The sequence below is a fragment of the Macrobrachium nipponense genome, chromosome 11, assembly GCF_015104395.2.
Source record: "Macrobrachium nipponense isolate FS-2020 chromosome 11, ASM1510439v2, whole genome shotgun sequence".
Taxonomy (NCBI): domain Eukaryota; kingdom Metazoa; phylum Arthropoda; class Malacostraca; order Decapoda; family Palaemonidae; genus Macrobrachium; species Macrobrachium nipponense.
The window spans coordinates 57,888,649-57,903,287 of NC_061087.1; the positions used below are offsets into that span (position 1 = coordinate 57,888,649).

The window sequence follows — 14,639 nt, forward strand, 5'->3', positions numbered from 1 at the left end:
AGAATTCGAGAAGTTAATGGGTTATTACTGCAGGCTCTTACACACACACACACACACACACACACACACACACACACATATATATATATATATATATATATATATCTCCCTCTCTCTCTCTCTCTCTCTCTCTCTCTCTAAATAAATATATATAAATAAATAAATATATATATATATATATATATATATATATATATATATATATATATATATATATATATATATATATATATATGATATATATATGTATATATATATATCATATATATATATATATATATATATATATATATATATATATATATATATATATATATATATATATATACATATACATATTATACATATTTGTGTGTTTGTACGTTTTTCAACGAGCTCTACAAATAATTATATTAAAAAATATGAAATATAGTGAAGGACTATTCCTATTATAATGTAGAAGATATAGCAATATAAATGGATCAGATTGCCAGTATCGAGTGGTTGTTTTTTTTTGGGGTTCTTGTGGATATCTCGGTCTGCAACGCTTTTATCTTCTAGTTACAGCGGGGGAAAGTATCAGGAGTAGTGGGCTAATTTCATAAATGTCTTCGAAAGTCACAACAAACTATTTTTCTGCCTGTAATAACTGTCTGTCTGTCTGTCTCTCTTTCTCTCTTTGCAACTACAGTTAAAATTATTCATGCTTTATTCATCAAAATACCATTTTTATTTATTAAAATTTATTTTTATTTTTTACTTTCCTATGCTGAATTCTAATGTTGAATTTACTCCCTATTTTCAGCCAATATTTGGCATTATAACAACCATCTTTCTCATTTTTCCAAGCTTTTCAAGGTACTACTCAACTCCCGACCATGATTCAGCATTTCTTCCCCTGTCTCATTAACCCACCCGTGAAAGTATTCGTATAACTAATCCAAAGAAACCCTAATAGCCAGACTCATTGTTCATAATTATAGGAAATCCACAGAAATATAGCACTATGAAAACTTTAAAATTGCCCTCAGAATGCTTCCCTTATACTCTCACTCCTTCAATAATATATATATATATATATATATATATATATATATATATATATATATATATATATATATATATATATATATTATATATGTATGTATATATATATATATATATATATATATATATATATATAGTATATATAATGGGAGATTTCTCACAGGTATTTTTAGGAAAAACACGTAGTAACTGCTCCATGACATTTAAGCTGAATTCGGCAAAAAAACTTTTAATCAGAGTCTATTCCCTGTGTTCAGATTGGAATAGTTTTCATAATGAAATAGCCTTTCTTAAAGTATTTTTAAAGAATAACTGTTATCCTTCTGATCTCTTTGACAAAATTGTAAAAAAGTTTTTAAACAATATATATCAGCCCAGTTTATTGTGTCCACAAGTTCCGAAGAAATTAATGTATTTTTCATTGCCATTTGTAAAAAATGCAGCCTTTAGACGTGAACTGACAACAGCGCTAAGCACTTTGTACCCCTATGTCCATTTCAAATTTGTATTCAACAACCCTTTAACAATAGGCGGACTTTTTAATTCCGGAGTTGATGCGTTCTTTCGTTGTGTATGAGTATACTTGTCCAAAATGTAATTTTGGAAATTACGTCGGATCTACCCGACGCTTACTGAAAGTCCGCATCGATTCCCATAAAGGTGTCAGTTATCGCACAGGCTGCATTTTAAAATCAAAAGAATTTTCGGCCATAAGGAATCAGGCAAGGCAAATTAATGCAAAAATGACGTTATGTACAATAATTTCAAAATACTCTGTCAAACTGCTGATTGACTTTCGCTCCTTCTTTTAGAATCTCTTTACATCAAGGAACTGTCTCCTACCTTAAACAACCAAACTACCTCCACACCGTTACACATTGCTTAACTGCCTATTACTCACATTCTCTCTTCTCTCTCTCTCCCCCTTGTTTTTGATTCCTCCAACATCGCCCTTTGACTATGCTTTTTTCCATCAGTTAACAACCAAACCTCTTAACAGTACGTCAGGCAGAATGATGTCTTTGTTTATTTTTTCAATTTCTATTTTTCGTTTTACTTTTGGATGCGCTATTTTACTAAGTTATTCAGTGTTATAATTTACTTTTAGCTTAAAGTCACTTTGTAGTATTTATTTTTCTTTTAGCTTAATGACAAACTATATTCTTATTATTATTAGGTTATTTTAGCATACTTTTTAATATTGTATGTATTAATTCTATTTATAGCCCTGAAGATGGGAAAGGATTCCCGATACGTAGGTGTCAATAAAAAGAAAAAATTATCTCCAGTCTTCTCGCTGTCCTCTTCATTATTAAACTTAAGCTCACCAGAAGCTAAAATCTTACAAGTTTTATATATATATATATATATATATATATATATATATATGTATATATATATATAGATATATATATATATATATATAAGGGAGGTATTCTGAGGGCAATTTAAGTCTTCTCAGTGCTATATTATTGTGGTTTTACTATAATTATAAACAATGAGAATTTAGGCTTCTTTTGATTAGTTATACATAAAGAGTATATACATATATATATATCATATATATATATATATATATATATATATATATATATATATACTTATACACACTATAGTGTTTTGTTTTCAATAGTTCCCTACTCTCACTTATAGGTCAGCTGTACTTTTGTTAGTTCTTGTGTTTTTTTTATTGCAATTATGAAGCTGTAATTTAGTAAAAATTGCGAAACGTCATTTACAGCTTAGTGATGTGTGTGGTCCCATCTTCCGTCTTCTTTTCAATATTCATGTAATATATATATATATATATATATATATATATATATATATATATATATATACACATATATATAAATATATAATATATATATAAGTATATATATATATATATATATATATATATATATATACTATATATATATATATATATTTATATATATTTATATATATATATGATATATATACATATATATATATATATACATATATATATATATATATATATATATATATATATATACTATATTTAAGTAAAAAGCCACTTTCTTTAAAAAGAAAATATGTCATTAGATGGTCCTACCAGTAATAACTTATGCATCAGAAGCTTGGAGCCTTACTAAAGCCTTAGAACATAAGCTACCTACAAAGAGCTGTGGAAAGAATAATGATGGGAATGACACTAACAGACAAAAATAAGAGCAGCATAGATACGAGAAAAAACTAAAGTAGAGTATATTCTAAAAACACATCAGGAAAAGAAATGGGCGTGGGCAGGACATAAAATGAGAATGTCAGATAGTAGATGGGCGAAACGAATAACTGAATGGGTCCCTAGAGATTACAAACGAAGCAGGGAGAGGAAGAGTTGACGATGGATTTACGAGCCAAAGAAAATTTGCGAGTATAGAAGGGCATAGAAAGACCATACACAGAAGGGATTGGAAGGACATGTATGAGACCTTTGCCCTTCAGTGACTGGCACCGGCTGATGATGATGATTATATATATATATATATATATATATATATATATATATATATATATATATATATATATATATATATATATAAAGGTTTTTTGCCACGAAGGAAAAATGAAAAAGCGAGATAGCCAAGTACTTTCGGTCCTGTTCGGACCCTTTACTGAGGCAAACTGATTTTACAGAGAACAACATAGTCAAAAGAAGGCTTAATATACAAACTGCCACTACAAGATTAGCAATAAGGGCGATTTTCACTCTACAGAAAGGAGGAGCCGCCTGAGGGTAGCCACACCTTGAAGGATACACGCAGTAAACAAGTGATTCTTCCAGAAAACAGTACATTTTGAAAAAACACTGGAGCATATACAATTTAATATCATGAATTTTTACACAAATTTTCCCCAAAAATTATTATTAATGAAAAGACGAAAGAAAATATAAATATATATATATCGAGCAAGAGAAAGAGGGAGAGAGAATATCGAACCAGAGAGATAGAGAGAGGGAAAAAGACAGAGAGAGAGAGAGACAGGGTCAGAGACAGAGAGAGAGAAAGAAATCATATAGTTATGATTTCTCTCTCTCTCTCTCTCTCTCTCTCTCTCTCTCTCTCTCTCTCTCTCTCTCTCTCGTCTCTCTTTTCTCTCTCGTCTCTCTCTCTCTCTCTCTCTCTCTCTGGGTCGATATTCTCGCTCCCTTTTTCTCTTGCTCGATATATATATATTTATATTTTTTTCGTCTTTTCATTAATAATAGTTTTTTTGGGAAAATTTGTGTAAAAATTCATGATATTAAATTGTATATGCTCCAGTGTTTTTTCAAAATGTACTGTTTTCTGGAAGAATCACTTGTTTACTGCGTGTATCCTTCAAGGTGTGGCTACCCTCAGGCGGCTCCTCCTTTCTGTAGAGTGAAAATCGCCCTTTTTGCTAATCTTGTAGTGTCAGTTTGTATATTAAGCCTTCTTTTGACTATGTTGTTCTCTGTAAAATCAGTTTGCATAGGTAAAGGGTCCAAACAAGACCGAAAGTACTTGGCTATCTCGCGTTTTCATTTTTTCCTTCGTGGCAAAAAACCTTTATTTATACATAGCATCACGTTTTATATACTTCGTGATCAAGTTCATCATATATATATATATATATATATATATATATATATATATATATATATATATATATATATATATATATATATATATATAGGTATTACCACAGAGGAAAATCGAAAAGCGATAATTGACGAGATCTTTTGGTCTTAACGACCCTTTATTACTTAAGCAAAGGGGGGTTAAGACCGAAAGATCTCGGCAGTTCTCTCGTTTTCATCTTCCTCCGTGGCAATTACCATTATTTATACTTAGCATCACGTTTTATATGTTTTGTGATTAAGGTATTCATATATATATGGTCTTAACTTATAATATTTAAGTAATGAAGTGAGGGAACAGCAATTCTGAATATGTTTAAAAAACTTGCCGTTTTATCACTTATGTGTTTAGTTTTAGTTTGCTAATACAGATTGGGAAATGTCCATCATTACAATACATGTTATTATTAGTTTGTTCACTTATATTTATTTTAAGTATGTTTATCTTTATATTTATTTTAAGTATGTTTATCTTACAATTGTTAGGTTTTCATTAGAACAATATAATATGGATATAGTATATATCTAGACATGTTACCCATTCATAGTGAGTCTCACAATATTCCAGATAATGGAGGACCCTTACATTGATCGACTGATAAATGGGTTTGAGAGGCGACTAGGGCAAGAAAAGCTGAAATGGGTTTTAGATCAGTTTCATGGAGAAAAGAGCACTGAAGAGATGTTTACATTCCTGTGGGATTTAGAGGATGCTCATAATAGCTTGTCACCTACGCTTATGTCGTCTGGGAAGTCAAATTCACAATCTGAAAAGTTCCGAGAGGAAGGAGAATATCATCTTCATCAGGAAAATTTTGATAAAGCATTAGAACTATTGAATTGCAGCTTAATGGCAGCAGAACACCCTGCACTTTCAGATCATCTGCCTTATGATAAGATTAACAACAATGATAGTAGCGCGTCTTTCAAAGAGTCCACAGTGCTTGCTAATGTCTATGCCTGTAGGTCTGCTGTGTTGTTTGAACTAGAACAGTACGAGGAAAGCCTGAGAGATATGGAGCAAGCTTTAATGTATGGTTTTCCAGAACCTGAACTCAAACAAAGACAAGACAAATGCTTATCAATGCTAATGAGAGAACCTGTTATTTCCAATGATACAGATGATGTGGATTTTGACGATGTTTATAGTATGATAGATAAACTAAGAAAGGTTCCTGAGGAGAGCTGGACTTCCAAAGAGATTTTGCAGTCTTCAAAGAAAAAACGTCAGCTTCCAAAACTTATTGAACATCATCCAAATGTACCAGCATTAAGTAGTGCACTAAGATTGAAATACACGCCTACAAAGGGTCGGCATATTATTGCCGATAGAGATATAATGCCAGGTAAGCTCTCTGGTCAGACTCTTTTATTCTGAAATACAAGTAAATGCCTTCGTTGAAGATGCTTTAAAACTAGTGTCGCTTTTCCCACAAACTGCATATATCAAGAAGACCTAAAATAACAAACAAACAAAAAATGTTGGGTCTAGGCAAAATAATTTCAACAACAAAGTGTTATCTACTTTGCAGGAGAAGTGGTAGCATTAGAAAGGAGTTACTGCAATGGCCTCTATTACCAAGACTCCAGCAACCACTGTAACACATGTCTGATGGAATGCCTAGCTCCACTTCCTTGCCCAAATTGCTCAATGGTAAGCATGAGTAACACACTAATTTACATTCTTCCTTCATTTTCAGATTTTCACGTTGCTCCTCTGCTGATAATCAAATGGAAATGATGGATAGTGTTTTTGCCATTTGGTGTTGGAATAACAATGGATCTTCCATACTCGCCTGATAACCATATATTCATTTCATTCTTCACGTACATGGCAGTTTCACTTATTCATTTCATTACCTGAGGAAGAGTTTGTACGTGTAGTCTCCATTATTTCCCCATACGCTTATCTCGTTCTTTTATTACGTTTACTTTTTTTCATTGTTTTGTTAAGTGAGTTTTCATATAAGAATTTAACGCTTCAGTTACTAGGTGCAATATGAGTTTTTGTTTCCATCATCTGGCTCACTTTTTTACCGTTATTAACCTTTATTTTCTTAGTTTTCATCTAATTTCACAAGCATTGTTTCTAGCTTAAGGTACTTTACTGTTGAGGCTGCTTGTCTAAGAATATCAATATTCACTAAAGTGTGCTTTAGATCCACTCAAATTCATTTTGGGGGAAGTGAGACCTTCCTTTCCCTTATTATCGTGATCTTTTTCATATATGCTTGATTTTTAACTACAAAATATTCGAATCTGCATGTAAAATTGCTTCCTTCCTTAGGTCTATTGATCACTGCTTCATTTCTAGTTTTACATCACCTCCGTCACTTCTGTCCTACTAATGACAGTTACGGCAACTTTAGAATAGTAAACTTTTCGTCTTGATTTTCTTTAAGTGGAATGTTACTTTGGTAGGCTGTTTCAAAACACCTAAAGCCAGTGAGGGTTTAGCCTTAATTATTGACTAAACTGTTTCTTTTTTATTTCTAGGTATCTGTCATCCTTACTTTTTGTTCTTTTGTTTTTTACTCCTCAGCTACGAATTATCAGTCTTTACTATCCTCTACATATTTTTCATATCCAGTAGGAATTACTAGGCTTCTATACTTTAAACAAAGATATTACTTTGTTCTGCAATCAGTATCTTCTCATTCTCAATTCTAATCTAGCCTTTGTTAGAAATGTGCTCCACAACTTTTCTTAAACTCAGTATTCATCCTCTCCTCTTCGTAGTTGCTTACTTTCCTAGTGAGTGGACACTTCCACTCTAGATTTTCAAACAATTCTCTCACAGCTCAGAGGACCTATGGGGTTTTTGCTACTTTCGACACCAGATTACGTTTATCCTTTGATTCAAAAGGACTTTGCCTCCTATCTTTATCGGCCGCTTTGGCATCACTTCTAATTGATTTCTAATTCAATTTTACTTTCGACTCAGAAACAGATATTTTCTTAGTTCACGCAAACGAAAAAAAACAGATTTTTCCAACTGCCAAACTATTGGCTTTATTTCTATTAGCCCTAATGCAGTCAGACCTTTAAGTTTTTTCTTTCAGAAACACCAACTATTAAAGTTCCTGATTTGGATCGTCAACATAGCTCCCTATGGCAAGATATTCTGATGAAAAGCCTTCCTATCTCACTGAATTAAACGCAGTGTGACTGATTGCTCTGTTAGCCAACATTCCAATTTTCGGCCTATTTATATTCTGTATAAACCTATTTCTTACCTCTCCCTAAACTACGTTATATCCTTTATTGATGACATTGTAAGATTTCTTTCCTTCTACATATCTCGTATACATTTCGTTTTCTTCTTGCTTTTTTGGGCTTTGAGGTTATTTCATTTTCATCATTGTTGAATTTAACCCCCAAAACTGTGGCGTTTCCTTTAAACGGCAACAAATCTTTTAATCTCAGTCTCTGCCAATTTATTTTGACTTGCAGTGTACCTGTCAGGGATAATGACATTATATTTTGAATTACGTCTTTTTAGCTAGTATGACTGAATGAAAGGTTATTCTTATGACCACGGATACTTCTTTTCTCATAGAGACTTTCATTGATTCTTTCACTGAATACAAATTATGACACCCATCAGGTCACTATCTCAGCTGAATAAATATTCCTCAAAATATACGTTTTGTCTATACTTATTTCTGTCTACTACTGAACACTGAAATCTCTTTCTAGCTATTCTCTCCGCGGCTCTTGCAACATTTCTTCCTTCAAAAACAGGACTATCATTTCCTTCGATGTAGTTACCCGCTCTTTATACTTCTCCCCTCTTGTTTCATCGAGCATTGTGGATAAAGGAATTTAGATTTTGGTAACATTAGTCTCTGTACTATAATGAATATGAATATTAAGCAGAGAAGAGTCTGCCCTTATATTATTCGTTTTCATTCCTCAATTGCTTATCTTGCAACTTTTGAGGGGTAAACGAAGACTGGAATCTTTCTGTTAATATATCCATGGGACGTTAAAAGGCGAAATGAAATAGATTAAGAATCCACTTACGAATGTTTCGTGGAAACGAGTACCATTCCTGTGCTGAAGGAAACTAACCACGAGGAATTTTCGCAAAGCGCAATTAACACATATGAAGAATGATAGGATTACTGCTTTCTCTTTTAGAAAGGGTTAAGATTGTAATTGGAAATAAGTACACAACTTCACAGTGGAAAATTTGTATGAATAATTTTCTTGCTACGAATGATTACTCAGCTGCTGATTTAATCGTAATCTTATTTTTTTCATTTCTACTTTTATACAGCAACTTAGGTGTCGCTTTTAATATATATTTACTAAGACTAGAATAATGAGTGGTTTTGGCACTGGTGTAAGTCTGCAGGATATAACTGCTAAGCAGTCCTTGGTTTTAATGCATATACTATACCATTAATTAGAGGTGTATTATTCATATGTAATCTCTTTTACAGGTAATATTTTGTAGTGAAGACTGCAGGGCTATGGGTTTGTCTGCAACTCACTGGCAAGAGTGTAGTATTCTCCCAACACTTGCTATTTTAGAAAAAAGGGAAAATATTGTTACCTATTTAGCATTAAAGCTGATTTTACAAACCCCTTTCACCACATTGAGAGACAAAATATCTGTCTTGGAGAGTGAAGAAAAAGAATATGACCCCATCAGACTTGGGTTTAACAGTAAGGGTGTTTATAGCTCCACAGAATATAGACCGCTCTATCACCTAGTACACAATAAAAGCAAAAGATCAAACAGGGAACTGTATGAGACGTGCATAACAGCTTTCGTTCTTACAAAAGTGATCATTATGAGTAAACGGTACTTTAGAGACAGCAACGAGCAGCCCATTGAAGTAAGTAGAGAAGATCTCATCTTGCTTGGTCGTCTCCTGTTCCATCACATTATGAATATTTACTGCAATGCGTTCCAGCTAAGTGATATGAAGGTAGATATGACATAATTTTGTCATTTTTTTCTCATAAGTATATTATTGTTACTACTAATAATAATCTTAGTATTATTAAGAATGAAAAGGTTTCTGGTAAAATTAAGAATAAATATGAAAATCTAATCAAAAGTATTATATAGATAGATAGATAGATAGATATAGATAGATAGATAGATAGATAGATAGATAGATAGATATATGAATTAGATATTAAAGGACATTTGTAGTTCGAATAATTTATATGAATCACGGTGATGTGATAATTGTTCATAGATATATATGTGTGTGTGTGTGAGTGTGTATTTTTGTATATCTCAGCTATCCTATTCAACTGGGTAGTTTTTATTGTGTAGGGTTCTGGGCTGCATACTGCCTCCTTAGGATTCCATCACTTTTCTCACTGTGTGCGCTGTTTCTAATGGTATACTCTTCTGATTGTGTCCTGGTGCTACTTCGGCATCTAGCTTTTCCAGGTTCCTTTACAAGGAACTTGGGATTGTGCCTAGTGTTTCGTACAATTTTCACTGTCATATCCCATATTTCTATTTTCAGGTCTTGATATTTATCAATATTTTCTCTTTCTTTCTCATCTACTCTGGTGTCCCATGGTAATGCAACATCAACGAGTGATGCTTCCTTCTTGATTTTGTTAATCAGTGTCAAGTCTGGTCTACTGGCACGTATCATCCTATCTGTTCTGATACCATAGTCCCAGAGGATCTTTGTCTGATTGTTTTTTATCACTCCTTGAGATTGGTGTCCGTACCACTTATTTCTACAAACTAGCTGGTGTTTCTTGAACAGAATCCAGTGGAGATCTTTTGCTACTGAATTATGCCTCTTTTTGTACTGGTTCTGTGCAAACGCCAGACATTCACTTGCTATGTGGTATCTGGTCTCGTCTTTCGTATTGTACTTCCTGCTTATGGGTGAAATGTTATTTCTATGTATTGTTCTTTGGACATATCTGGTTCTTAGGGCCTCATTTTGTGTGCTCCTGTAAGCCTTCCTTTTGTTTCCTTCTTGAGTTTTCCCCTCTGTAGGCAGTTCTTTAGTCTGTCTCGAGTACTGTTTGTTCATTGGTTTGCTGTGCCATTGCTCTGCTTTTCTTTTCATTCTTCCTGTATCTGTATTTTTCTGGGTTCTCATCTACTTTTATCAGTCCTTCTTCCCATGCACTCCTTACTCACTCATCTTCACAAGTTTTCAGATATTGTCCCAGTGTTCTGCTCTCAGTATTTATGCAATTCTATATGCTTAGTAGACCTCTCCCTCCTTTCTTCCGTGTTATGTATAGTCTGTCTGTATTTGCTCTTGGGTGTAGTGCTTTGCGTATTGTCATGTATTTTCTAGTTTTCTGGTCTATGCTGCGAAGTTCAGCCTTCGTTCACTTCACTGTGCCTGTGTTGTGTTTGATTACTGGTACTGCCCATGTTTTTATGGTTTTCATCAGGTTTCTGGCATTGAGTTTTTAGTTGAGTATCACCATAAGTCTGCATATATTCTTTCCTGGTTGTGTCCTTCATCTCTTGGTGTTTTGTAACCTCTCCCGTGTTATCTATGTGTTTGATGCTATTACTGTCTGGTAGCTTTACTCTTTCAGTCCTTGTCACTTTGCCTTTTTGTTTGTTGACCAAGGCGCATTTTTCTATTCCAAACTCCATCCTAATCCCCAGATACAGCTTGATGTCGTCCATGAACATTAAATGGTTATTTTTGTTGCCTCCTTTCTTGGATGGGTACTGAGCATACATCTTCTTCAGTACCTTCGTCATGAGAATCATGGTTACTACGAAGAGTGATGGGCACAATGAATCGCCTTGAAAGATCTCTCCCCTAATGTTAACCTCTGCTATCCTTATCCCAGTGTTGTATTCCAGTCGTGCATTTTATTTTTTTACAATGTTGATGGTGTTTTCCTCTGCTCCATACATTTTCAGGCATTCTATTAGCCATGTGCGCAGTATCATGTTGAAAGCTTTCCTATGGTCAATCCATGCTATACTTAAGTTGGTTCTTCTTCTCTCATTAATTTTCATTATCATTTTGTTTATTAGGAGCTGATCTTTTGTTCCCTTACACTTCCATCTACAGTCTTTTTGTTGGTGGGGATGGTGTTTGTATCCTCTGGGTAGTTGTATAGCCTTTCACTGACGATATCTGTTAGTAACTTCCACGTTATTGGTAGGCAGGTGATACACCTGCAGTTACTTGCTATATTTTCCTTGGTCTTGTCTTTCTGTACAAAGGATGTTCTCTCTGTGGTCATCCATTTGGGCGAATGCTGGTATGTGATACAATGCTGGAGTTGTTCTGATATTCCTTGTGAAGGGCCTTGAAGTTTTTGAGCCATTGACCATGGACTTCATCTGAACCTGGAGCTCTCCATTTGGGCATTTTCTTTAGTTGGTGTCTGACCGTGTCTGTCGTGATCTCGGTGACTCTTCGTTATATTCCCCCAATTTCTTCTGCCTTGCCTTCTCTGGAGCCATGCTGCATGTTTGTTGTGTGATACCAGATTGTTCTATGTATTTCCCAGAGTTTCTTATTTGGTTCGGCTTCAGGAATTTCCTGGTGGTTGTCTTTCCATCTTAGTTGGACTGCTTAGTATTTTCTGGTTGGTTCCAAAGAGTTTGTTATTTTGGTATCTTTTATTCTTATTCATGTACCATTCGATCTTATGTGCTTTGACTTTAAGCCTCTGTTTTATATCTTCTATTGTGTTGTTTAGTCCCTTTTCCTGTATTTTGTATTTCTCTTTCAGTTCCTCTCTTGTTTTCTTGCTTTTAGCCTCTTTTCTGCCATCTCTTTCAGTTTACTCAATTCAGATCTCATCGCCATGAATTGTTTTATCCAAGAATCTTTTCCAAGGTGGTTGTTGTTTTGGTTCCTGTTGAGTTGGTTGTGATGACGGTGTTGGTGATTGTCCCACGAATTCTACTATTAGTCTTGCTCTTGTATATGCCAGGTTATTTGTTTCCTTGATACTAATGGTTTGTGTTAATCTCATTATTTCATTACCGTGTGTTGTAGGCTTTCACTATTATTATTATTATTATTATTATTATTATTATTATTATTATTATTATTATTATTATTATTATTATTATTGATAAGAAATTCACAATCTCGTGAATATGAGAATCTGGAAGCATTCTGGTATAGACCCAATTAGCTCAAATAGAATTTCCTTCAAAACCCCTGTGCAGATAGAGAAATATTCGTTTTTGCAGATGCACCTCATATGCATGTTACCTATCAAGAAACCATTTGATTGAGTCAGGATTTGTTTCAGCCACTGGGAAATATGTATCGACACGATATATTCAAGAAATAATATGGAAAACTAAAAATGAACTTAAATGAGCTCATAGGATCTCAGAAATAAATCTTAATGTTTCAGGATCTCAAAGACAGCGCGTGTCTAGCAGCTAGACTTTTATCAAAATCTTGCACTGCTTCAATTAGTTATTTAATGAGTGAGAATGGTATGTTAGAAGGTGATGATTGGGCACATATCTCAGACTTTATTTGACCCGTTAATGACTGGTTCGATGTTATGAACTCGTATGGAAAATACGGATATGTCGAATCACGTAATTATTTGGAGTTAAAATTGATGCACAAACTGGAATACTTGATAGGATGAGGGAAATGATGAAAACAATGAAAGTGAAAAAAATGAAATATCAAGAAGTCTTTTCCCATCCCAACAAGGGATAATATTTTCTTGCAAAGCATTTAAAGGGCTGTTTTAGATGTAGCAAAGACTGTTCAATGTAGAATACATATTAACAAGATGGCTCAATCAGGATTACAGTGGACATTTTTTGGGGGCTGCATTAGACAAGTGATACGGAGACATGATCACCCAAACCCCATTCAATTTAAGAATAGACTCAGGAACTATCTGCTTGGCAAGAATGTTTCTCTGATGAGTGAAAAGAGTAATCTAGTAAGATTGTAGAGAATACAAAATGTGTTTCAGAATGGTTTCAAGAAGTAGTATTTTAGGTGGGCCTAATCCATGTTATCCATCATATGAGTTTCCCTCAAAATTCGTTCATTACATCAAGCGCAACAGGACTATCAAATGACTCCAATCTTAACTTGAATTTTTGCTGAACGTCGTGCTATTCAGTGATATTCAATTTCATGATAACGATGATGATGATGCCCTAATTGATGATATGTGCCCTAATTTTGATAACACAATGTCAGATGTAGGTGATAAGATTGAAGAAGAATCTTTTAGATACATTGGGGGATATATAGCAAGAAAATTCATCACCAAATACCCGTATCTAGGAACAAAAGATGATGCACAACTACTGATAGAAACACATGATGGATTAAATATATGTGTCGTCAGCCGAGGGAATTTGTACCTTCCATCGGAACATTTCTATTCCCAACTACTTATCCTGTGAAAATTATTCTTATGAAGGCAAATAAATGCAAATACCTTTTTGTACTTTTCCCCACCCACTGACTGAGTTGAGCAGACCCTATCTATATTGACTCTGCGACAAACGAAGCCTTAAAATGCATATGTTTATAGAACATTTTCTGCTCAAAGTTACTTTTTCTTTAATTCCCCAAAATATTTGCATAAACTCTTGTTATACCCTGCATAATTTTTGTTTTATTTTTCTGAGTTTAATCATACTAGGAAGATAGGGTCTTAAGCAGGCTTTGCTATTTGACCTCAGTTTGAATATCATGACGTATTTTCTGATGTGGGAACCCTTATTCTATGTATAGCTGGAGCAATTTAAAGTCAAATAATTTATTGAGCTAAATGACACTTGGCAAATAATGTAAAGCTTAGAATAAATACAGGGAAAATATTCAAGAATGGATGGATGGATTAACAGCTTGCTCAATGACAGATAAATGAGTGGACAAAAGGACAGTCAACGTAATTTAGTTTAAAAATTGACATTTGACATCTGACCAGACGTAAGAGGTCACTGAAAGCTTTGTTCGTTATCTTTAAAAGAATTTTTAGGGTAGTAAATGTAATACTGAGGACTGTT

At 33.7% G+C, this 14,639-nt stretch overlaps 1 protein-coding gene across 1 annotated transcript in view; it reads left to right on the forward strand.

The window, feature by feature from the left end:
* Positions 1-5,081: 5,081 nt before the first annotated feature.
* The window catches only part of LOC135206149 (SET and MYND domain-containing protein 4-like), an 11,788-nt gene continuing 2,230 nt past the window's right edge, over positions 5,082-14,639 (forward strand). Inside the window, exons 1-3 of the mRNA XM_064237417.1 lie at positions 5,082-6,003; positions 6,190-6,311; positions 9,106-9,597. Coding sequence (XP_064093487.1) covers positions 5,229-6,003; positions 6,190-6,311; positions 9,106-9,597 — 1,389 coding nt within the window. The 5' untranslated portion in view covers positions 5,082-5,228. The remainder of the gene's footprint in view (positions 6,004-6,189; positions 6,312-9,105; positions 9,598-14,639) is intronic.